At 37.7% G+C, this 27,404-nt stretch overlaps 1 protein-coding gene across 1 annotated transcript in view; it reads right to left on the bottom strand.

The window, feature by feature from the left end:
- Positions 1-27,404, bottom strand: part of SPIDR (scaffold protein involved in DNA repair) — a 157,560-nt gene that overhangs the window by 105,565 nt on the left and 24,591 nt on the right. The window contains exon 3 of the mRNA XM_026064419.1: positions 25,374-25,587. Coding sequence (XP_025920204.1) covers positions 25,374-25,587 — 214 coding nt within the window. The remainder of the gene's footprint in view (positions 1-25,373; positions 25,588-27,404) is intronic.

Genomic DNA, 27,404 nt, shown 5'->3' with positions numbered 1-27,404 from the left:
ACATCAGCACAGGATACCAGGGAGATACAGAGCAAGAGACAATTAATGATAATGCTATCACATTGGTGATGATGATGATAAAGCAGCAGATGACTCAAGGTTTATCATTAATCTGGCTTTCTTGCTCTTCTTGGGCACTCATTACAACCACAAAGAAACAGTTTACCGGGACGACCCTAAGTGAAGGTACAAAAAGGGCAAAATAAATTCCTCAAGATTGACAGTAAATGTGATTTGTGTAAGACGATGATAAAGTAACAAAAAGTAGCATGACAACTGGAGCACAGACATCATGGATCACTGAGATTTCACATGGATAGCAAGACTGTAGTGCAACTAGCAGAAAAACAAATCAAATAGCGGAGAGATCAGAAAACTATGCACGCACAGGTAGCAAGAGGCAATCAAGACATCTGAGAAGTCATGAGCTTACACTGTCACAAGCAACAAGCTCTTTGGAGGGTAAGTCTGTATTAAAGACAGGAACCAGACTGCAAAGTATGATATTACTAGAAAGAACTCCTGGATTCTACTAGGGCAGATTCAATTACAAAAAGCTGACTGTAAAATGAGTAGGTGTTCTTACTAAATTGATACATGTCGTACCAATATTTTTCCTGGAAAGCTGGACAACATTCATGCTTTTCTTTTTTTTGGAAGTTTGGGATAGAAGCTTTGCAAAAAGGTACACTCTGTGCCTCATCCAAACTAGAAAAGGGCCAAGCAGCAACAGATTGTAGTACGGGTTATCTGGAGTCAGCCTATCCAGTTGAGGTATGTCCACCCAGGTCAGATGACACATCCAACTAAAGGGGACACAAGCAAGGCTTTTAGGTCCTGGCTCTTGGCCTGAATTTTACTGACAGGTGGCTAGAAATAATGTAAGACCTATATTATTTTTCCAAGTTTAGCAGTGAGTGCCAGGACACAACGAAAGAAAAGATGCTTATGCAAGACTTAAAAGAGAGACTTTGCAGCTGCTATAAAATCTTTCAGGGAACTGGCAGATACTGTCAGGAGAACGGCTTTCTCCTAGAGACTGGTAGATGGCAGAGTTAGATTCATTAATGTGGATTTGATTGGAAAATTCTGCGATACGTGTACAGCTTGCAATGATTTCTGTTGGCAAAAATCAGCAGCAGCTCACATCCAAGAACTGTATTTCCATTAAAACGGGTAAGACTGGAACCTTTTCACAGTGGTGAGCTAATAAATAAGCTCACTGCATCTTCTGGGAACAGTCTAAGGTTCCAAACAGTCTAGGCCAATCTCACYGCTGGCTACTTTGATGTTGTCCTGCCTGCCTATGCTGTTCACCGTATCCATGATTTATCTCTTCTTCCTCTGGCAGCACCAGCGTATCTGGACCCTCCACAAAATTGTTTTACAAGAGGAACCCAGCAGAGAAGTATTCTTGCTCTTTGTTGTTGACAAATCAGTGTCCTGCTGAATAGGTATTTGTTCAGTTCCAGGGCAAAAAACAAGGAGAGCACTTAAACACCTTCCATTTACATGAGGGAAATCAATTTCCTCAGGGAAACTGCACTTCAGTTATTCTCAAGCCACACGCTTGCTATAGGATGTGTGGGGTCTGGGGGCTGGGTTTTTCTCCTTCTGGCAAAATCTGCTGCTTTATGCTATAGGTTCAAAAATTATTGGCATTGTGGTTAGAACAACTCTGCAGATCAGTTGGTGTTACATAATTCACTAATAAGATGTAAAAATGGCTTGAAAATGTTATACGTGCAGATGTACAGAGTTGTGAATGAAGAAATGCTGACAGTCAATTTTAGAAGTTAGACATATAAAAGTTTTTACAAATTAGTATTCCATTTATGATACTCTGTAGGACAGCATACACATAGATCATTCCAAAATACTCAGTGTTTGTTCAGCAGAAAAATAATACATGTACATATGTTAAAAAAATTGAAGCGTGCCCCTACAGTTTAATCAGCAAAATCGTATTTTGAGAGGTGGTACAAATCAAAATTAGTCCTCCCTCACTCTGTTTTCTGGCCAACATTAGCAGAAAACAGTAGGCAGCATTTTCTGTTCAGAAAGAAAAAAAGAATCTGCACAGGCAACTACTCGTGAAGTGACTGCTAAAAACACGGGAGGAAGAAACCAAAGTAGCAAGCTTTTACAACAACTTTGTAATAGCAGCAATCAAGCACCTGCTACACTTCAACAATCGGAGCCGCAGTCCCACCTCAGCAAGAGGCAGAAATACATGCAAGCGGGTACCAACTCAGTTTCAATCCCAAATGCATCAGTATCTTCTGGCCTGAAAGGCATTTTGAACCGCGGTAGTGGTAAAAGCCTTCCTGCATGAACTCCTTAAGGTACCTTTACAACAACTCATCTACTGGGGAAACAGAGAAGCGTCTGCATTTTAGCAAAACAACCTGTTTTCCAAATTCTAAAAACAGAAAAGAAAAAAATTAAAAGTGTCTGTCATTTTGAAACCACTAGCAAGCATCTCATCCTAAGCAACACAGCCTCCCCCCCTTGCTAAAAATAAAACAGTACATTACAGCAACATTTTTTGCTTGCTTCAGCCAAGAACTTGAAAACCTCCCTTCAGCCCAGCCTGCGCTGGATCACTTGACTGAATACTATGAGTCAGCACTTCTCAACAGTTCTGGAAATTCCTCGGCAAAGTATCCGCCCTGTAACAGGAAGCGGCCTCTCCATTTCAGGCTGTACCAGGAAACACACAGGGCTTCCCAGGCCTCACCTGAGCAGCAGAGACTAGTCACCAATATTTGGCTTAGCTACTAAATGCTCCCTTATAACAACCTTCCCATACCACTCCCCATACAATATACTCCCTGGATAATAAGCTCAGCTAACTCCTCATTCTGAAGATAAATAAAACTTCCTGAAATTATGATGAATAAGAAAAGGTCAGATTAAAACAATCATGCCACGTGAGGATGCTGACAAGGCTCGACACTGTCTAAATCATATTAGTTCTCCTAACCAGAGATAACAGCAAAGCCAGAGGTAGTTCTGCTACATGAACTACGGGGCAGGATCCGGCCTGTCTGTGGAAGGCTCAGTTCTTGAAACACAGACCCACGCCCTGCCAGGTAACTAGCGGGGGCTCTCCAAAGAGGTAAAAAGAAAGGGATTGCTTCCCCCTCTCAAGGCTGCAAAGCAGCCGTGGATTCACAACACAGCCGTTTCTGCAAGTAGAAGGGAGACATGACCTCAACTTCCTCCCTCCAGCAGTCCTTGCTTTACACAGAAAATTTTACAAACCATGTAACCGAGGTTTGGTGTTTGGAAAAGGATGTGCTCCTTTCTGGGAGACGCCCCAGATCTGCCTGTTCCTGTCAAGGCTACAGTGTCATCAGGTGTCTTGTGCCCACTGAAATACAAAGCAGAACTCATTACTACAGCTTTTGGTGTTTGCTGTTCACCAGCGTATATAATCTTCAAGGTGGAAACACTGTTCTTGAAATTTAAAAATTATCTTGCACTTRCGTCTGTCTTTAGATATAAAGCAGTTATTTTAGAAGTACGACCTGCGCTGAATGCAATTCCTACTTCACTGATGTCATAAGGAGAATTACTATTGTTTTGCTCTAAATACACGCTTTGACAGGGACAAAGAGAGAGTTAAGAGAAAAGGAAGTACTTTGTGAACAAGAGTAATTACATGTTCTAACCTCTCCAGCTCATACCGCATATATTATCCAACCACCACAAATCAAGAAGCAAACTGAATTTAAAGATGTTAATTTCCAGAACAAAACAAAACTAACAGAAGTACAAGACAAACACCGACTATTTTCTCGCTTGTTTCTTGCTTTAATATACTAATTATCCCAGAAGAATGTTGTCTTTTTTTGAAAAAACATTGTATAAAGGAAACTGCCTAAAGTCGGGTACAAAAATCTGTTTTTCTCAACTGTTTTTAAATACAGAGCAATGAGATTAAAGTGAGGCAGATAGCCAAATACCACAGCCATCATAGTCATTAATAGACGCATTTAACATTCGTGCAGCTTTCGAATGCAAAACATCTGGGTCTAATTTCCAATCTGGCTTTTAATAAAAGTGCCTCCCCCACAATACTTTTATTATAAAGTGTTCTTTTCCTCCTTGCGCGCTCGCTCGCTTTTTTTCTCTCTCTCCTTTTTGGAAGCGGCTGTTCCTTCCTTCTTGCTGGAAGCCACCTGACCATTGCCAGGAACAGGAATGCAAAACATTCCCAGGAGCAGCTGCTGACGTCAGCGCAGCATTCCACCTCCCCGCGGTCAGCGTTGTCTGGAAATTCCAGTCCCCAGCACAACGAAGGCAACATGATAACAGCTGGAGCCTGCGCTGAATCACCCTCAAAACTCCTTCATGTTAAAGCCAGAGGCAGCRACGGTGTCTGCTTACCGAGGAAGGACTGAGCCACTTTGCTGTCCTACAAAGTCGCATTTGCTGTCATTCACTGCTTGTTTTTGTTTTTTTGATGTTGGGGAAGTAACATAAAAAAAAAAAAAAGCTCAAATTAGAGATGATGGCAACTTGCTCAAGTTGTTTGGGGTTTTGTTTGTTTTTAAGGGATTGCATATCATTTCTGTGTGTTTACTGCTTTCCTCGCTTCCCCACAAAGGACAGAGCTTATATAAACCTCGAAAGGGGTAATTGTGACTCGGCCAGAATGCCTTATGTGGGCTCAAGCTACTTCAGGACCATTCCACAGATCTTTTCTTCTTGCCCTTAAATAGGAGTTTCTACTTCAAATAAATTTTGGGTCTCTGGTAGGTTTAAATCAGCTTAGACACTAACTCTTATGATACTTTCATTTGACTTCTCATTTCTTAATACGAAGGCACTCTGCAGAAGCATGTGAAGGAAAACAGTTATGCATTGTTGGTGCACTGTTTGGTTTTTTACTTTTAAGAAATTCCAGAGAGATCAAGACATGATAACGATACCTAGATAAAACTAATGTCTGTAAGGGCAGAGCTGCTTATTAAATGTGATAAAACTTGAGATCTGTATATGGAAAACAGATACAAGCAAGCACTAATTTGTTTTGGGGAATGGAACTTTCTTCCTCCTCCAATCATGTGTATTTGCACAAAGGACATACCTGACCTTCCTCCTTTCAAATTATCAGCGAAATTGCCTTCTGAGGAAGGGAGAAAGTGGTAAACAGCCTTCATAAAACATGTTTTGGAACATAAATCTTACTAAATCTTTTTCTTTCCATAAAATATCCATCTTCCAATGTATGACAAAATTAGAAATAGATAAAGAAATACACAGAATTGAAATTCATTTTAATTTCATGCACATTAATATCCAAAGTGACATTTATCAGAACACTTCAACAGTAAGCACCATGATTTTATTCTCTTCTCAAAGGAAGTGTTGGCTAAAATTATACAAGTGATATTTTTGATTTAGGTGCTACCAGTAAGTTTACTTCTTTCAGAATGTTTAGTTCAGCTAGTCTAATATTTTGAGGACATAAAGTTTTAAAATTCTATAAAATGTCCCATGTGAAAAAAGTTACTCCATATATTTTAATGAAATACTGTAGCAAGAAGTGTGAAAAGGAAAAGAAGCAGTAGCTGTTATCAAATTCATGATGAAGCCAAAGGAGAACTCCCTAATTCCACCAAACCAAGGATGCAGGAAGGTAGATTAGGGAAGACCCAAAGAGCTTATGAAAAAAGCTCATTTTTAGAGGATATGAAGAAAGAGTTCTTCAAGAAACACTTTTCTATTTCATGTGTCACTAGTTGTATAATAAAAAGTTTAAAATACATCTTTTTTCACTCCAAAAACAACAAAAACCTTAATGCTTGGATTTTAGTTTAATCATTATTTTCCAGGAAATACAAAGAAGCCAAAACCCTTCCTGAATAGCCAAGAAATATGACTGGTGGTAGTAAAGTGTTCGCTTATATCACTTTTTTCCAGATACTTACATATTAAATAAAAATTTCTCAGTGTTGACTCACCACACTGAAAAAATAAAGTTCTGGAAACCCTAAGCAAGGCAGATGCATCATCTTTAATACTAATTGTAAAGAGCTATGTACTGTTTAGGGTTATTCTACCTGTGTAACTATAGTTCTGTATGCCAAAATCCAGATTGTTCCCAAACCTGCACATAGTTTATCAATCCCAGTTTACTCACTTCTCATTCAATTCATGGCAATTTAAAGAAAAACAAAATATTTGTTTTTTCTCCAAATGTAATGACTTGATATTATAGGGTCAAATGAATGTCTACCTGCTAACCAACCTCATGTTATCTATGACTTCTTTTTAAGGAAATCTCCTCTCTGAAAGAACCACAAAGTAGATAAAGACATTGCTTTCCTGGTAAGAAACCTGCATGTGCTGGTTACACCAGCTGGCCACATCTAAACAGCTAGAAAACCCTAATCCACCTTTTTTCCCTCCTCTCAAGAGGTCACAAATACTGAAATGATGTATTGTGTACAAATTGCTATTGTTGGCAAAGGTGACAACAATAATATTCATTCATTTTATTTTATAAAACTTGAAGAGGACCTAGAAAAGCATTAGCCTACTTCCTGTAGCCATCATAGCCACCAATGATGTATCCTACTGAAAAAAACAGTTGATCTGTGCTTTTACATATATAAAWATAAATGATTGAAATTTGCTGATGTCAGCAAACAGCCATTGTTGTGCAAGACTATGAGAAAATAATTCATTATTTTTAACGCATATTTTGCAAAAAGGTGAAAGAAAAGGAAAGTACAAGAAGTTTCTACCACTGAAAAACAGAAGTAGGAGGAAATACAAGAAAAATAGGCAATTAGCTGAATAAAAGTACAGGCATATCTCGGAGATACTGCAGGTTCGGTTCCAGACCACCACAATAAAGTGAGTCACACTAATTTTTTTGACTTCCCAGGGCATGTAAAAGTTATGTTTACACTATACTGTAGTCTACTAAGTGTGCAATAGCATTATGTCTAAAAAAAATGTACATACCTTAATTAAAAAATACTTTATTGCTAAAAGAATGCTAACCATCATCTGAGCCTTCAGCGAGTCGTCACCTTTTTGGTGATGGAGGGTCTTGCCTCGATGTTGATGGCTGCTGACTGATCACAGTGGTGGTTGCTGAAGGTTGCGGTGGCTGTGGCAATTTCTTAAAAATAAGACAGCAATGAAGTTTGCCGCATCCATTGACTCTTCCTTTCATGAAGGATTGCTCTGTAGCATGCGATGCTGTTTGATAGCATTTTACCCACAATGGAACTTCCTTCAAAATTGGAGTCAATCCTCTCAAACCCTGCTGCTGCTGCTTTATCAGCTAAGTTTGTGTAATATTCTAAATCCTTTGTTGTCATTTCAACAATGTTCCCAGCATCTTCACCAGGAGTAGATTCCATCTCAAGAAACCACTTTCTCTGATCACCCATAAGAAGCAACTCCTCATCCGTTAAAGTTTTATCATGAGATTGCAGCGATTCAGTCACATCTTCAGGCTCCCCTTCTAATTCTAGTTCTCTTGCTATTTCCACCACATCTGCAGTTACTTCCTCCACTGAAGTCTTGAAGCCCTCAAAGTCATCCATGAGGGTTGGAATCAACTTCTTCCAAATTCCTCTTAATGTTGATATTCTGACCTCCTCCCATGAATCATGAATGTTCTTAATGGCATCTAGAATGGTGAATCCTTTCCAGAAGGTTTTCAATTTACTTTGCCCAGAACCATCAGAGGAGTCACTATCTATGGCAGCTATAGTCTTACGAAATTTACTTCTTAAATAATAAGACTTGAAAGTCAAAATTGCTTCTTGATCCATGGGCTGCATAATGGATGTGGTGTTAGCAGGCACGAAAACAACATGAATCTCGTTGTACATCTCCATCAGAGCTCTTGGGTGATCAGGTGCATTGTCAATGAGCAGTAATATTTTGAAAGGAATCTTTTTTTCTGAGCAGCAGGTCTCAACAGTGGGCTTAAAATATTCAGTAAACCATGTTGTAAACAGATGTGCTGTCATCCAGGCTTTGTTGTTCCATTTATAGAGCACAGGCAGAGTAGATTTAGCATACTTCTTAAGGGCCCTAGGATTTTTGGAATGGTAAATGAGCATTGGCTTCAACTTGAAGTCACCAGCTGCACTAGCCCCCAACAAGAGAGTCAGCCTGTCCTTTGAAGCTTTGAAACCAGGCACTGACTTCTCCTCTCTAGCTAGGAAAGTCCTAGATGGCATCTTCTTTCAACAGAAGGCTGTTTCACCTACCTTGAAAATCTGTTGTTTAGTGTAGCCACCTTCATCAATTCTCTTAGCTAAGATCTTGTGGATGACTTGCTGCAGCTTCTGCATCAGCACTTGCTGCTTCACCTTGCGCTTTTATGTTATGGAGACGGCTTCTTTCCTTAAACCTCATGAACCAACCGCTGCTACCTTCCAACTTTTCTTCTGCAGCTTCCTCACCCCTCTCAGCCTTCACAGAATTGAAGAGAGTCAGGGCCTTGCTCTGGATTAGGCTTGGCCTTAAGGGAATGTTGTGGCTGGTTTGATCTTCTCTCCAGGCCACTAAAGCTTTCCCCATATCAGCAAGAAGGCTGTTTCGCTTTCTTATCATTCGTGTGTTCACTGGAGTAGCACTCTGAATTTCCTTCAAGACCTTTTCCTTTGCATTCACAACTTGGCTAYCTGTTTGGCGCAGGAGGCCCAGCTTTCAGCCTGTCTCGGCTTTCGACATGCCTTCCTCACTGAGCTTCATCATTTCTAGCTTTTGATTTCAAGTGAGAGACGTGCAACTCTTCCTTTCCCTTGAACTCTTAGAGGCCATTGTAGGGTTATTAGATGCCCTAACTTCAATATTGTTGTGTCTCAGGGAATAGGGAGGCCCGAGGAGAGGAAGAGAGACAGGGGAATGGCTGGTTGGTGGAGCAGTCACAACACACAACATTTATCGATTAAGATCGCTGACTTATATGGGCATGGTTCATGGCGCCCCAAAACAATTACAATAGTAACATCAAAGATCACTGATCACAGATCACCATAACAAATATAATAATAATGAAAAAGTTTGAAATATTGCAAGAATTACCAAAATGCGACACAGAGACACAAAGTGAGCACATGCTGTTGGGAAAAAACGGTGCTGATAGACTTGCTCGACGCAGGGTTGCCACAAACCTTCAATTTGTAAAAAACGCAATATCTGCAAAGCTCAGTAAAGTGAAGTGCAATAAAACAAGGTATTCCTGTAGTAGAAATTATTCAGGTCTCAGTAGAACAGGCTGATACTCTGAGCTATAATGCAAAGAAAATGTAATAGGCCCTCTCAGTATTGCCTAAAATTAAATACAACCTAAGAAGGCCTGCAGCCACTGAAGAATACCATACGCTTCTCAGTTCTTGACATTTTTCCTTCTTTGTTTTCTCCTTTTTATTTTATACTATATGCACAGAAATAAGTATACTCTGTTTTGCAATACTACAGCTACATATTAGAGATTTAAAAATTCCCTCCCTCCCTTTTTTTCCAGACAGGAAAATATTTTATAAACTTCACCTTATAAAAAATGTAAATACATGCAAATTATATAATAGGCCACTACTAAAAGGCATACTTTTAGAATTTCTGGAAAATGAACATTGAAAAATGTCTGAATTCTTAATACACTATATTTAAGTCTGGATGGGGATTAGAATAGGCACAAAGTAAACAAGAGATTAGAACTGGGGTGTGTTCTAAGCTTCCCTGAAGCTTAAATTCATTTTTCACTTCTGTGTTTCAGTTGTTTATTCCTTCTATTATTCTTTTATCACCAGTAATAAGTTTGGGATGCTAAAAGCATGAATGAAGTCACAGGCAAGAACTTCCTTCTGTGTGTGGTACACAGATTTAAGCTTCAGGTATGTTTCGGGAGGCTGCCTCAACAAACTGTGACTCACAAGTCTTGTACCAAGCAATCACTGCCATACAGTCACAGCCGACTTTCCCTGGCCTGCTAAGTGATTTGATCTCCATCTCTCAGCAACACAAGAAATGGACACTAGATTGCAAATTCAATCTCAGAAGACTAAAGATACTTTCATGAAAAGATTATTTTCATCAAAAGAGTAATACAACTCATTTGCTATCAATCAGCAAAACCACAGCAGCTGACTTCTTCCAGGGGAAGAGGTACCTTTCTTTTCTGGAACTTACAAAAAAAGGATTACTTCCTGAGTAGCAAGAGTTAGAAAACAAAGAGTTCAGAGAAAAAGCGATTGGAAAACTGAGTAAAATCCAGAGATCAGTGAGAAAGATATGCCAAATTCTTTCTCCTGGATATTTGTCTATGCATTTTTTGCTTACACTGTCAGCTGCTTGACTGGACAACTGTTCTTCTCCAAGATTAGAATTTCTATCAACACCATTGTGCGTTGTAACACCTGACATACTTCTAACTGCAAAGAAACAGAAGGAGGGGAAAAAAAACCCTTAATTTTGTGGGTTTACTCTTACATCTGGTAAGTGAAACAGTCCAGACAGCAACTAATAACACTGCACAGCCCTGTTTGCATAGGGCTAAGGGCAGAGCCCCCAGCAGCCTTCAGACTCCACACTCCTATTGTGGCTTAAGAACACTGGTACCAGGAGAACACGGTTATCTCTTAACAATTCTTCACCTTTGCAGACAACCTACACAAATTCTTTTTTGAAGTTTGCTCATACATTTTTGGAGTACATTCCTTCTTCTTCCATCTAGTTATTTTCACGCATCTTTGTTTTCTGCTTCTGGCCAGAACTGGCAGTGGAGTTGCTGAACAACAGCAGTCAACACATCTGTATTGCTGACTCAATTCTGAGAGCCTGTTCTCATCAGATTTCATTTCAGCATTCCAGATTTCAGTACCCAAAAAACTCAGATACTTATCTAAACCAAACTTCCTGAGGGTGAACTATCCTTAGTACTAAGACGCTAAGAGGGCCGACACACACTTGAGGAAGATTCCATCAGAGCACAGGAGACAGCATGCCAACTACGCTTAAAGCAATACCTACCTATATAATTTCAACTCAGTCTGACTTGGTAAATTACTGAGTTAATTGCCTTGGTATTCATATTTACATTCAAAAAAGGATACAGAGCTCTGAGGACAAATCATTAAGCTGTTTCATTAAAAACTTTGTTTTAGGCAAACAGACTTCAGAAAATATCTTTTATAATGTAAAATGGAACCATCTGTACATAAATTCTGGGACTTCAATTCTGATGTTAGGTTTATTGATATAATTATGGAGTTACTAAGCTGTTTACTGCTTTAGGCCCCTAATAGCTATGAGGGCTTGTTAACAATACTCTGAAATCACAGGGAGGTCTCTTCTTGCCCTTCGGTTTGGAAAGAGAAAACAAAAGTTCTCAATGTTTTTATTTCCATGCTTTATATTTGCACATAGCATCTACTTCTTTTAATGCAAAGATTTTACAATGATAATGCTTTTGTCTCAATTTGTTCAGCTTTACTGCTTGGAAAGCCATATTACTATTATTACAACAGTGTATATTATTTCTAATCTCATGAAACATTTTATCCAGCAATTTTAAAGAAAGAGAAGTCCAATGGATAGTCCCAAGATGAAGTATTTGTTCATATTCACTTTACTCTTATAGCAATAAGAAGACTGATATTACAGTTACTACAAAAAGTAATAATTATGAAAAGTCAATACTGTGATAAAACCCACCATATCTTAAATTGTTCGCTGTTTGGAACTGGAGAACTGCTGGTCCATTCCCACAACAGACTGAAGGGTGGTGGTGGGTAAAGTGTCCATACAGTAACAGATTTTGCTACCCAGCAACCCCTATCTGTTTACCAGAGACTGAAACAGCAGCAGAAGCCTTCAGCATATATTCAATGCAATGAGTATCCCCAAGAAATATGCTAGTCTGAAGGGGGGGTGAGAGGGGGAGTGACAAGACTTTAGAGATTGACTATTGAGACTGTTGGAAATTGTCCCCCTATTATAAAAAACAAGTAACTAATCAAAAATTCCAACAAGATTTTTCAATCTATGTTGGAAATACATGTAAGTAGGAGAATGAGTGATTACAAATGTAATGTCACCAAATTTGCTCTCTGCTTATCGTAAAGTACATCAAGAATCTGTATTTTTGTTCTATTTGACCTCCTAAATGGATGAAATCCATTAAATCTTGTCAGAGAGCCTTGATAAGAAACACTGAATCAGAGGTAAATCCAGGAATTAAATAAAGGTTTCAATTAAATAAGGTTCCATGATAATTTAAAATCAATGATGGATTTACCACAGCAGAATCAAGAGACAAGTGAGTCAAAAGGAATGGAATGGAATAACATAAAGCAAAAAAAAAAACTTGTGTACTTTCCCCTGAGGTTGGAAAATTAGTGTTAGACTGAATAAAATGTTAACAGTCACAAGACACAGAAGTCTTACAAAGGATCATTTGAATTAGGTAAAAAGATTTAAAGAGTTAGTTGTAATATGAAAAGAGAAAAAAAAACCCACTAACAGGTCTGTGAGGCTTTCAACAGGTTAAAAGCACGTCATAGCTAAGAAGTAGCTCTTAACAAAACCCATGGCATGCAGGAAAGTTCTCAATTTCTCCTCTGCCAAAAGCTTGCTTCAAAGTAGACGTTTGTAAGCATCTTTCTCGGGGGAGGGGGGGGCGGAGAACATTACAGTGCACTTCAGAAACACTTTCAAGTGTTTTGAACATATCAAAGTTGAACTTACCAGGTAACTTTTGTTTTTAGTGATCAAGGAGTATTAGTCAGTATGCAAAATCAATAAGAACCAGTAGGAAAAAAATCTTTAAAAAAGTAAGTGTTGAGCAGAATGGCACATGGCCTTCTTTAGTGTTATCGCATATAAAAAGAATGGAGGAGGAAGTTATGTAGACAGTGTTGTGACTGCCTAATGCTCATCCAAAACAGATAACGTACTAGGTTATTCAACATAGCACAAAAAATAATGGCATATGAAATTTAACAAATCTCTCATTTAGAGACTATTTTCTAATGGACAYGAAGCTTTGATTAAGAAAAAGGTCTTAGACATATAAGTGCTGACGCTATAGTCAACACAGTGTTGGCAGAACTATTTTACCTGGGCTTATGCTGACAACATTGCCACCTTCAGCAGCAAGTAGGAAGAACATAAGGAATATATGCAAGTCATGTTAAGTTTAGGAGAGGTGTGCTCACTGACTGAAGTAGCTGACAGTAAAAATGGAGTACCAAAGTCAGCTACCTGGCTTACCTTAGGGTGATAAATAACTCTATTAAGAGAAGAACATTACAGAGTTATCTGTAACTGAGAAATAAATTCAGTCTTTYACTGGATTTGGAAATTATAATTGAAATAGTATTAAAAACTAGTATTTCCCTACCCCTGAACTCTATAAAATTGTTTATGTGGCTAGGGATTTCTCAAAGAGCTTTAAACACACAAAAAGATACCTAGCATATATAATACATCTTTAGACAATTTTTACTAGCACTGTCTGAAACGTTCCCATTTTTCGATGATCAATCCTAACCTATGCCACAGTTCAAAGCCTGCTCTGTTAGGTCTACAGTACAATTTGCAAGACCACATTGTAAAACAGATTGCTGAAGAACCCTAACTTAAAATACATTATTTAGGTTTCTTTGTGAATGATTTAATTGATTTGGTTTAAAGCAAGGTCACAAGAACAACTGCTCAGGAACAACTGAGGGACAATTAACGCAGCRCACAGAAGGGAAATAAAAAAAAGGGAAAGGATTCTTTACCAAGTAGTAAAATAAATGCAGCATTGAACATACCACCAATGTAACTGCTTGTATCACTTCCAAAGTAACTTACAAAACTAAAGAAAGCCAAAGCAGAAATTAAAGGGAGGATATTACCACTTCGCTCAATGCCCAGACTGCAATTCCAGACTACAGCTCCAACACATTTGATTACAGTCATGTCCAGGTTCAGTCAAGAGCGATAACAATCCACATGTGTTATTCCRGCTTACAGATTTTCATAACATAGGATTTATGTATGTCAATATATGCATTTTATGTAAGCTTTAGCCTCTGAAGCAGTTACACAACATAGCTTGATTCTGTCCTGCTGGCTTACAGGGGATATTTTCCTCCAAAGTATCAGCAATATGTGTACGGTTAATTAAGCAGTAGCATTATGATAGCAGTTAACAAATTTAGTTCACTCTCTGTATAGAAAATGGTTCTACCTACACATACCCAAAGTACATCAGCACAGCTGACAGCTTGGAATAGGAAATTACTTTTACAGAAAAACTTAAAATTTGATATCATAACAGAGTAATACCTGTATTAATTTAGACAATGGATGCTGAGAGTATAATCTAAAACACAGAGGGGATTTTTAAGGAAGAGTTGCACACATTTCCAAATCGGAGACCTCTTCCATGAAGGCAATCTTAAGTGTTTAGGGTTTGCCTAAGAAGATCTATAGTCACATGCTGATAAGCATCTTGACCAATTAATAACTAGAAGATGTGGGAAGAGAATACTTTTATATAAAGGTATTTTTCCATCCCTCTCTGAAATGTGTCTAAATTTAGGTTGTATAGGCAATTTTCCCTTCATTTTTACTTCTAACCTGAGTTGGTGCTAAGGGGCAGTTTCAGGGTACCTAGTAAACCCCAAGGGATTCCATTCCTTCCTGAGTGGCAGTCCTCAAAAATCAGGAAATTACAGCCTTATCTGAAGAGACTGACACCCAAAGGCAATTCTCAAGGGTTAGGCAGACTCTCCTGAAAGTTGATAATGTGATATGTTGATGTTTGTTTATTTGTTTAAAAAACAGGTTTGTTTTTGAGTAGGGCAGGCAAATGGCTCCCTGCTATATAGCAAGATAGGAGGGTTAACTCTTGGAGTCTAAGAATCTCCCAGCAAAATTAAACAATCACCTTGGCACAATTTCTCCAACTGTAAACCATGAGTGTCAACCAAAGGAGGCTGCAGAGAGACAAAGAAAACACTGGGCTTTTTGTTTATTTATTTTTGTGTGAGAAATGGAGGGAGGAATTGTTTGGGAAGATAATACAAAAGTATCCTAATTTATACAAGAACTTTTCAAATAATTTCAAGAATAACTATGAGATACACACACTTTAAATCTGGGCTCCTTTAAGGCTACAATGCCTCTAAGTTCCAGCAATAGTCTATGTCAATAAAATTCATCTCTTCTTCAGTCTGTACATTCACAATACATAAAATAGTACTAGCCCTATTAAATTAATATTTTTGACAAACTAAGGGAACTAGACAACAAGCAGTAATTGCTAAGACACAAATGCATACACAAGTCTCATGTAATTACATTGTCCAAGTTTCTCACCTCTGTGAAGTGATTTGATTCAGGGAAACACACAAGGCAGAGATGCTGTGTCATCTTACAAAGACAAATGAAAACACAAATATGTAATTTATGGTTTTATACCGAATCTATAAAAAGTGTGTTCTTAAGGTCAGTGCCCTCAGTTTGTTGTAGCATGCAGCATTCTAGTAGATATACTGACAAATTTTTTTTTGAGTAGTTGAAACAGTTATGATCTACAACGTCCATCCCAACAACATTTCAGAGATGGCAGAAGGTGCTATTTCTTTACAGCCTCAGTTCACAGTTACAGGGTATTAGCTGAAGATGCTAACAGACTCAGGTTTGCACTAACAGATCAGGCTGTGAACAGCAGCAGCTTCAAGCTGGACACAGTGGACTTTCTCTTACTCCAGCAGAGGACCAGGGAGGATGACTACAGACGACGATCCCCCAGGAGGACTATGCAAGGTCCATCTGCATGATCTGCTTTACGACAAACACCTACCATTTATAAAGAAATCCAAGACTCGAAAAAGGGGGAGATAAAGAACCAGCAAAAATAGAAATGTCCACAGAAACATTCACTAGGCATTGTAACCTTGTTACCAATGAGAAAGAGAGACAACAGACATCATTTCAGGAGCCTCAAAAACATTAAAGCAACCCACACACATACACACACACAGCCAAATATTTTTTGTGCCACATCAGTGATTTGGTTTTCAAAACACACAGTGACTCCCTCAAAGGTAACATTAACAGCTGTACACCTCTAATGTCATGGATATTGTCTCTGAAACTGCTGTTGGGAGAGACCTGGCCTGCCAGAAAGTTGTGCTGGGACAGTAACAAGAGGAATACTTCTTCCAGACATCTCAGGAACCTGCCAAAGGCATCCACCACTCAGGCAGAGGTAGTATATTGCCATCTGCATGGCTAATGCTGAATCAGAAAACTGGTAGGAAGAAAAGTGTCATCAAACATGCCAAAGACGGCACTGAATATTTCACAGCTGAACTGTTTTATATACCAACCAAATTCTTGCTGCCAAAAATACATAAGAACAGTGTCATCTTTTCCATGAACTGTTACTGTGAGGAAGGCAATCTTCCTGATAGAAATAATAGCAAAATATATATATTTTTCTGAGATTGCAGAGATCTTTTAAATACTGCATTTTTGGTAGCAAATTCCAAAAGTTCCAGAAATTATTCCGAAAGTTAATTTTTTAAATTATTGCTTTTTAATCATTATTATTTCTGCTATGACTATAGTCATTAACTTTTGCTTACCTACACTTAAATATGACACTTGGGAGGAGGAGCCTGAGAAAACATACTTTCACATTGAAGGGAATCACCAGATGTGAAAAAATGGGAAACCCAGACTTTAAACATTTCTTTGCCCATACAGAATTGCATAAAGACACATGCCTACTTAGTGGGAAAACTCACTGTGGTATAAAATATCCAGCATATTCAAAATCCAACAGAACTGCATACACACCTGCATGTAAAAATCTTTTTGTGACCACCCACCTACCATTACACTATCAAATCATATCAGCTCTGTAAAGAGAATAGTACTTAACTCTTAAATTTTCTTCTCCACAATGAAGCGCTGGAAATATATTGTATTCCACAAAGTTAACATAGCAGTGCTGGACAGCAATTCAAAAAGAAATCATCACTTTTCAAAATGTAAAATGTAAATTTTGAAAAAGATTAGTTGATTACTGATAATCTTAAACATTTACACAAAACTCATTCACACAGTCAAAACTTGTTCTTTAGTGGTTAAATTACTGCAGGAATTTTGGTACATAAACTTTTTACAAATTAAGTATTGTTTTACGCATCCCAAATGTGTTAGTCATAAACATTAGCAGAGGAATACAAATCACAACTTTTTAATAACACTGCAGTAATACTGAACTTGTTCATCTGAACTTATTTAGCTTGTTTTTCCTTCATGACTGGATAAAGCAGACTGCAGAATTGTGTGCAGTGCCAGGTCTTGGCTCCATCAGTCGCTCATTAAACAAGATCTGGAATTTAGCATTGGATTGAATGCACAAGGGAACTCATGTGAAGCTGCTCATATATCATTGATAGCCCTGCTGCTAACACAGAGTTTATCCAAGACTGTACATTTTTCATTGACATGAACAAAGCTGTTCTCCATCGTCTGTTTTTGACGTCAGTGGACAACTACCCACTAACAGTATCTGTCATTGCAAAATGCTTGGAATTTCCTCACTTATAAAAGCTGGAAAGTTTCAAGTACCGACCTTTTACTTAAAAAAAKGGTACATATTATTAGACTTTAAGAATTAGAATATTTTGTGATAATTAAATTAGGACATTTTCATTCTCACTGAATATTTTTCTCTAATAACTTAAGAATTCAAACATAAACAGCATCACTGACTGTAAGGAATGGATGTTCAAAAATCTCATTTTTCTTTTCTGTTTCTAAAAAATATGGTCTCAAATGCATGCAAAATCCTTAACATATAAGCACCACAGTGAAGTACTTAGATTTTTCACATTAAGTGGATACTACAATCATGCAAGTAGGATAAATATTGAGTGATACCTAGTATTTAGTAAAAATGTCTCAACCCTCTAGCATAAGACTGGCTATTTACATTCACTGCCTCTTTCCTACGCTTCCTTTATTCTTACAACTGAAATGCCCCATACTGAATAAAGTCACTCTGGTTGAGGCTCCCTCTGGAGCTCAGAATTATCTCCTAAGAACATGCAATGCTGCTTCTAAGCAAGGTCTCCACAAGCTACTTGGGTAGCCTTCATAGCTCTTGTGAGCCTAGGAACATAATAACCGATTGGATATAYACAATTCAGACATTCATCTGGACAAACATAAGTATTCTACTCAAATCCTCCATCCAAGTTATCAGAAGCATGGGCTTCTGGAGACTTTCATACTGATAATGATGCATTTAGACCTTGCTCTWAAAACCAAGCTGTTGCTTCACTAACACATCACTTGCTTCTGACCCCTCTGATTGGGTTGAAAGCAAACAAATACATCAACAGAAAAACAGCACAACATTAGTACAATAGAATGGAAAGTCCCCTTGTCCAGTGCATTAAGACAGTATCAGCTATTACCCCAGAGATAGATACTCATGTTTAAAAATCCACTTTTAATCTACAGATCTCTGGATCTACTAACTCGAGCCTCCCAACTTCTAACATGTTTTCATTCTCCTTCTCATGGAAACCCCCTTTCACAGAGAACAGCTCTTTCAGCTTTGTTTTTCAGGATATGAATTGATGTATTACTTCCATACAATACATCTATGTCAGTCATAAAAATAAACACATTTATCTTACTGTAAAAGACAGATCACGTTACTGTGTTTATCAGATATACCCCACATCCAAAATATCAAATATCTATTGCTTCAGGTGGTTGTGATGTATCACAGAAAGGGCACAAATGGATTGTTCTCCTCTTGGAATCAAAGCTTCTTAAGTCTGTATTTTTCCAATTATGTCCTAATAACTTACAGAATGTATCTACCTATTAATAATTATTCATTGATTCAATTATTCCTTTGATTACAAGTAAGTGGTATTATTTTGATTTTCTATATCCTAGATGAAAGAACACAAATAATACTAATGGCTTAATCTCCTTAGTTCCATAGATATATAATAGGATACATTGAGCAGCTCTAAAGATACAATTTTCTTTCTTCATATGAGATGAAAAACTTCAAAAAAAATTTTCTTAATCAGAAAAATGAACAAAATCCTTATTAGCAGTCTGTTAAAATGGATAAAGCAATAACAGCATTAAGGAAATAATATAAAAAACTTGTTAGAGACAACTTTCCATTCACAAAAAATACACGTATTCTTGTTCTTCAGAACTCATGGTTTTTGAAGGCATTGTACTAGGAAAGGAATATTCTAAYAAAAAATATAAACAGTTGCAAGAAATGTGCAACTGCTTCAGCTTCTTCTGAAAAGAACTTCAATTTTCACAACTGCATGATCTCTGAGAAGCAATTCCAAGCAGACGATCTGATCTGATCTGTGGCTCCAAGGCTGTTCCCATATGTACTTTAGAAATAGCGACCACACTGGCTTTACAACTCTTAAGTTTTGCAGAATTTTATCTTCTGACCGAGCCTCTTCCCTCTTATCAGGATTCTTCCACTCTGCTATTATAACATCTTCAAAGAAAGAATGTAAAAACAGAGCTAACTTCCTTTCGATGGGAGGGATTTGCCTGCTGATTTCTTTCCCATCTATTTTTTTTTTTTAACACACACACACACATATAAAATGTATGTATGTATATATATGTATAAATACTTACGTTTAACAAAGGAAGATGGCAAGTATAAATTGGTTTTGTCCAACTGATCAATCCGCTGTTCAGAGAAGCTGCCTCTCTCAGTGGAACAAGTAGCGAAACTGACTTTATGCAGAAGATACTTCTCCCATGTCTTTTAATTTGTGCTTGTATTTTACTTTTATGGAATGAGAAAATTTGAAAGAATATAGGTTCTTTCCCTCTTACCCAGCAGCAGTAGGTCATTTCTGCATTTCATTAATATATGGATCCCAAGGTACTACTTTGACACGATCTTTTTTGTGACAGTGAGGTATTCTGTAACAGTGTTCTTAAATGCCTCCCTTGACTGGTGAGAGCAACAGCAATAAAAACTCTGAATCCTCATCAAATGGAGGACAAACCTTTTTAACACCACTCACACTAGTTCAAAACATCTCTTTTGTGTTAGCTCCCTGTGTTGGTATTCTTACTGCTCACCAAGATTATGTAAAATCATGGTGCAATGCAAAACTCACAGTAACACTTTTATCGTAAGTCCTGTTGATGAGCCAACAAAACAGCCTAAGGCATATCCAGGATAATTCTAAATGAGCAGAGTACATAAGTCCACAAAGCTAGATTGCTTCCCATAAACAAGCATGTTTAGAGCTTGCTTGGGTATTTCTACACCAAAAAGGTCCACCTTAAAGGACTTAAGGCACAAGGTTTCATTACTGCACATCAGCTATCTGTAGTAATGTTTTGTCTGTGCTCTTACTTGGCAGTAAATGTACAATAGTTTGAGCTCATTTAAATTTCTTTCACTGAGGAAAGACTGAATCTGGTGTAAGACAGGCATAAATCGAAAACTCCACACGAAATACTTTCACGAGGCACTGGAAAACTTTCAAAGCTAAGTCATTATGATTCTCACTGTTTCACAGGTAAGAGAAACCAAAGCACAGCTTTCAGATTGCTTTCTGATGTCACAGAGTTAAAAGTGTTTTATGTACTAACCATACTGCGTTCCTAAAATTAACATTTTGTACTCAGAGAAGTTGCACTAATAGTGGCTACCCAGTCAAGGACCTTGTCTTCTGCAGCGCTCTATGGCCACTATGTCTGCAGATAATATAAGCATAGAACATAAACAAAGTGTTTTTTTTCCCCCTGCATACTGCCCTAGTCCTTCAGCTATGAGCAGCTTGGGAACCTTCTGAAAGACAGATTTCATACCAGCCCATCATGTTTAATAGCTATGGATGGACCTATGAGCCTGTCCAAACCAACGATTCCCAAATTGTGATCTGCAGTTTGCATGGCTACTGCCAATAACTATATGAATATCAACACGCTTTAACTGAAGAAATACATATAAAATGCTTTGAAGTTGCTAGGTATAGTGGCAAGGGAAAAGAATTCTAGTCTTCACCATTTTCCAGCCCTGTTGTCAGCTGTTAAGAATCCTGAAGTCTTTAAAATACCAAGTCTTATCACTCTCTGTTAGGTATAATAAATTATATGCTATCATTTTTACAATCAAACAAACAAAATAAAACAACAGGCAAGTTGAAGCCATAGAATGGCCCCCAGTGGAACAGAGAGACCTTTGCTCTCTGTCTTTCACACATCTTTGAAGTATCACACAGACTTCATTTTTTGCTGGATACATATTTGTGCAAAGTGAATAGAGTTAGTAATCGATTTAATTACACTCAGTAATAAGCTTTTCCTTTTCCTGCTGTTAAAAACACTTAACGATCCAGAAGAAGTTTGTAAAAATTACTAGGCGTTCATTTAAAATCTTAAGCCAAGAAATTGCTCAGGTGTTGCAAAGACAACAAAAAGCAAGCCTGTACAGGCAGGAGCAGGCAGCGCTGAGTTCTTTTGCCTCCTGGGTTCCAAGCTGGCCAGACACAAGCCAGTTCCAGCCCAAAATGTGCAACTGCTTTAGCGTGACCAAGCCTTTATTTAGGTACATTCAGGTATTTAGGCTTTATTTAGGTACACCGCTGCAATAATACATCTATACAGCTTCAAGATCAGAGCAGGCTTGCAGCAGACCGCTCTGAGGATAGGAAGCTGARGTCTTTCCTCCACTGGACAGGATGGTTTGAAAATGTTAATCAGCCTATCCAAGTCATTTTCCTTATAGCCAAGGAAAATGAAATCCYTTTCATTCAAGAATGTAAATATGTACCCCAGACACTATACACTGATCTAAAGAAAAACATCCAATTACAGGGCTCAGTCCTGCATATTCTTATTCAAACATTCAAGCTCCTCAGAAGTCACTGGGACCAGTCTCAGGGGGAATGTCCACGCTGATAAGATTCTTATAACTGGCTTCCTAACACTATTCAAAAAAAATTTTTTTACTTAAGTAAATTACTATTGTGTTCAAATGCTGAAGTAGCATGAGATTCTGTATGTAAAATATATGAACAAATTGCTAAACACTGCTTCCCAAAGTATTTAAGAAAGTATATTCTGCCAGAGACATTTCACATACCAAGTTATACACTGAGTTCACAACACATACAGATGTAAATTCAAAAGCAGAGTCTGATATTACAAAGGCTCCAAATGATGCGCTCAAACTTTGCTCATTAATGCTGTCGCATACCGAAGCCAGCAACCTGCATATCTGCTACCTTACTTGCTTGTTCAACAGCCTGGTCAGAAAGCCCAAAGCACATACCTACAGAACATCATTCTAGAGTGTAATTTGGAAGATATCTGAAAATTCTACCYTACGGATGTGAGTTGACAGCAGCAGAAGCAGTCCACCTTCAACTCACCCCATCTCACCCCACTGTGCCTCACGCCACAGGTTTCTCAAAATAGACAATGATGATGTGTGTCCCAAGTACACTCGGGTGATTTAAGGATTAAGTATCTGCTCTTGCATCTACTTCTTTTTTTGTTCTCCTTTTTTTTCTACGATTGATGGTATAAATAAGATATGTAAAAGTGCTTATTTTACCAGAAGTTCTATCTAAATAGCTTTTGATGTTTACAGACACTTCTTTGACCTATTCACTAGTTGAAACTGGGCAAGGCAGGGGGTGTTTATTAAGAAATTACCAACTTTCCCTACAAGCCACAGCTTTCCTCTATCATGACAATTCTGCCTTAAAAAAAACACCAAACAAACCAAAAGGCACAAATGTACTTGGGTCAATGTCCACAGACTTGCCAGTTGCCTATCTTCTAACAAGCTGAGTCCGAAAGCTGCTGTGCTGGAAATCCTTACTAGCATTGCAGAAGTGACTGTCACAATTCAAGCAGTAATTCTAGTATCGTTTCAAGAACTTCTTATAATGGCCACGTGCATTGTTAAAGACAAAGTTAAATAACTTTAATATTTCCCCTTCATTTTAAGAAGTACTATGTTTGAAAAATACATATTTACATTATTTTTTCCAATTTACCAGATGTGCATATTGAAATATAGCACAATATTGTTTATTATAAGACACAACCAAATAAGTCTTATCACAGCTCCACCGATTATAGTCATCCTACGTCCCGGTTAGATTTGGTTCATTTGTTTTTATAGTAGTCACAAGCTTAATTTGACAGGAAAACATTCTATCATAAACAGTATTTGTTTTTAACGACAGAAGTGCAAATTCAATACAGAGTAACAGAAATTACATTTCAGCAACTCAGAACTCTCAAGTAAACGTTTAACAGAATAGAACCTTGGAAATTCAATAGAGGAAACTTCCACTAAGTATACAAGTCAAATTTCTAATTACTGTAAACTGAAAGTGCCAAATAATAATCTAAAACCAACTAAAAAAAATCCCAACAGGTTTAATGTAAAATGAAGTTGGGCTGGATATTGTTAATTTTGTCAAGTGAGCAAAGAGACAATTGGCATCAAGATAATTCCAAAATGATAGAAAATGGGACTAGAGATGAGATATAATGAAATTTTGCTATTTTTCACTAACGTCTTCATAAAGCAGCCTTGAGAGCCACACAGATCAGGAGAGCAACACTGACAGCTCGGACATGTCCCATGCAGAAACATTCTGGTTTTATGAAATAACCCTTTGCTTACATGAAAAATGCATGCTACTAAAATAAAAATTTTCAGCTATGAAAATTTCTTAAAATATTTCAGTGTATACGCACACACACACATATATGTAACGTTTATGTCCAGATAACTTATAACTTTTTTTAAACAACTGAAAATAGTACACTCGTACTATTGATATTATTGCATCAATACAGAGATGTATCTTCCGTGAGCAAACACAGAATAACCTAAAAAGCAGTCTAAGTAACTGTTCAGTTAAAAAAAAAAAAAAAAGGTTAACTCGTACACTAACTGAAACAGTTTTTTGCTGTACAGAAATCTTTGTGTAAGCCAAGCCCTACAAAGAAAGATACAGTACTATAAAAGCAATGCCTAGTGGTTTAGAAACAACAGAGGAAACTTGAACTGGGATGAAAGTCAGTAGGAGGGAGAAACAAAAAGAAAATGGAAACAAAAGATCAAATATAAAGCATGGAAAGAGAAAAGAAACAAGAGAATAAACATAAGCACCTGGAGGAAGAAGAGAAAAAAAGTGACTTATTTCATATCAGACTTCATTCAGCAGCATTTCTCTTAGCTACTGATCTATTTACATTTGAATTATCATTAGTTGCATCTCTAGCCACAATAAACCACGGATTAAGTATCTTCCCTTAGTTTTTGAATCACCTCCAAAACCAGTTAAATATCATTTTAGAAGGGAGAGATTACAAATTGCAGAACACAGAAAAGACTTGCAGCTATCAATTAAGATGAAAAATAGATATGGACCTTGCAGAATAAGAAAAAGTATTTTGCAAAAGGGTACAGTAAAAAAATTAAAGGCAGTTTTCTACTGCAGTTACAGGCTAAAACTCAGACAATGCAGTGCTAAAAAATATTAGAAGAAAATTCTCTGTCTTATAATTTGGGTGGGGAAGAGAGAAAAGAGGAGTAATAGCCCTGCTTCAAAGTGTTCCTGAATTTTTATAATGACCAAACCTTCCCATCTACAGCCACACAACTGTCAGCTGCTTTACCAGAAATCTCATCACTGTGCTACCCCTTAAGACCAGGAAAGTAATCCAATCCAGAAAAATCACAAATCTAGACCAAATGTTTTGAACAATTCCAGAAAACATTCAACAAGGGGCACTGAAGAGGGATTTCGGGAAGTGAAGACAGTGACAGCAGCAGCAATGGTGAAACCATACAAAAGGTGTTTACTAATTCCTTAAGAGTAGTGTGGATCTCTCATTTCTTCTTTTTTCCTGTTTTTAAGCTGCACATTATCTTTGCTGAATGCTAAACAGTTAATACAGACTTTTCTTCTGAAACATTAYACCCAAACTAGAGACAACAGATGAGCATTCCTGAACTACTTTGCTACCAGAAAGTATGCACTTTATTGGCCTTATCATTGATAAGACATCACTCATGCCATTCTATCACTCTAAACATGAAAATATTAAGTGAAAACAAAACTGAAGCCCTGGGCAGCACTAGAGGCATTATGCTATATGTTTAGTTGTTATCCAAATTATCGCCAAGATACCCGCCAAAGTCTCCCAAGCTGCCAGAGACAGATCACCATAAGAGAGCCCTGGGGTTTTTTTCCCCTCAAGGTCTTTTCTGCAACACCATAACAAGCAGTCTACAGCAAGTATGACCAGTTCTCTGTACTTACCACGGAGGATAGATATGGATGATATCCTGTGGCCCACTCTTCAGGTGAGCTGCTGTCTCTCTTGCAAAGAGGACTTTGAGTATTGGTTCTACTGTACTGGTGACATCTTTGGAGGCAATCGCAGTAGACTGTTGCAGTTGCTGACAGATGGCAACTTGCATTGTACACTCCTCAAACACTTCTAAGATCTTCACAATTAGGACACCAGATTTATCTGCAAGTTTAAAAATGAGAAGAAGAAATACAAAATTTGGGTGAGGGAAAAGAAATTCTGACACGCTGAAGATTTGCATCCCTCTACTCTGCCCCCTGCACATCTGTCTCACCTGCAAAAAAGCTATATATGAAGTAGAATGCATCACCACACTGAAAGACTTATGTTAAAGTTTTCAGGTTGGATTTTTTTTTTCTTTATGGATACAATGAACTGTGGAAGACAAAAGTGTACCTGCATGCCCTCCAAATAGTGATGAAATCACAAAGTTGTTAAAAAAGCTGAATTCCCCCATCACGTTTGAATTTTTTAATCTCACAACTCATTCATCGTGTTCCCACTCTCTTTAATCAGATACTGCACAAACCAAATTTACTTAAAAACAGAAAAAATGCACCATATTTAAGGTGAAGCTGTGTCTACCCTCCCCAACTTTCGCCAAAACAACAGGTGTCAGGGACCAAGTGAAAAGAGTACCTGTTAGGTACAAAGAATCTAAATTCTGAGGATTCACATTTAGGGACAAACGTGGAGAAAGAAGGAATAAGACAGATACATGGTCTAAAAACAATTATTGCAAAACTAATCAGCCATTTCATCACTAGGTGTCCATTTAACAATCACGAATTGCATTCAGGATATAGAGGGCTCTCTTGTTTTAAAGCAACATTAACTAATGCCAACATTCCCGCAATTTGATTCTAAGCACTTTTTTCTGTGCTGAATAAGTAACAACTTTGCACTGAAGCAAAATTACTCCTAGCTCCCTTTGCAGTCTGCCCAGGGCAGCATCTCCTCAGGCAGACTGGGGCAACCCTAACTCTGCCCCTATTCAGTAATATCTATTCCCTTTCTCCCCTAGCCCTGCTCAGAATGCACTCTGGTCACTGAGGAGAGTGTTATCATTTTCCACCCACTAAATCCTACTGTCAGTTAGCAGGGAAAGATTAGCCTAACAACAGGGGCAACAGAGCCCCGAATCTACCAATTCCGATTCATGAGTTGTGTTGGGAAAAACAGAATATTCCAAGAAAAACAGCTGATATAAATTATTGTCTTCCCACAGCAAAGAAAAAGCAGGGAAGGAACTGTGAACTTGGTTCTGGAACTTAGGAGTGGAGCTGTGTTAGTTATTTGTTTGTTTATTTTTAAGGCCCATTTCACAATTGTAAATGCATTTCCTTTGGAAAATAAATCAAAATATTTTAGTTTCAGTTTATGAGAAACTTCAAAAAAAAAATCAAAAAACCAAAAAAACAACCCTACGGTCAAGAAACACAAACCAAAGAAACTGGGGCCTAAAACTTTTCAGGTTTATTAAATAAAGTTTAATCCTACAAAAAAAGAAAATATTTTGTCTCTGTTTTATATTCTCCAGTCTTTATTACATTTTATAATAAAACTGAAATAAAGTCATTTTGAAACACCAAACTGAAATGTTCTTGAAACCACTTTTATTTCAACCAAGCTTTTATCACATGCAACATGCTTCTGCAAAGCACTCTGTTTTCCATGACCTGGTATTTTCCAATGGGGTAAAGGTTCCACCAGAAAGTCCACCATCTGATGTACATGAGCCTTTTCTGTCCAAACCATTACAGCTTGGCCTCATTTTCCAGATCTGTGAAGTAGTGGCAAGAGAACTGAACCTTTCTACCAAGTTCTCTGAGATCTAATGATGAAGAGCAATAGACACCACTGCTATTACTCCTCATCACTGTCACCTTCTTAGAGAAGGTTGCAGCATTGCAAAAATACTCCAAAATACTCCAAATACTCACTACACTGGTTAAGGTCTGCTTATGTGCAAACTTCTG

This window comes from Apteryx rowi, unplaced genomic scaffold, assembly GCF_003343035.1.
Source record: "Apteryx rowi isolate R43461 unplaced genomic scaffold, aptRow1 scaffold_216, whole genome shotgun sequence".
Classification (NCBI taxonomy): domain Eukaryota; kingdom Metazoa; phylum Chordata; class Aves; order Apterygiformes; family Apterygidae; genus Apteryx; species Apteryx rowi.
This window is presented reverse-complemented; position numbering and strand designations above follow the sequence as displayed.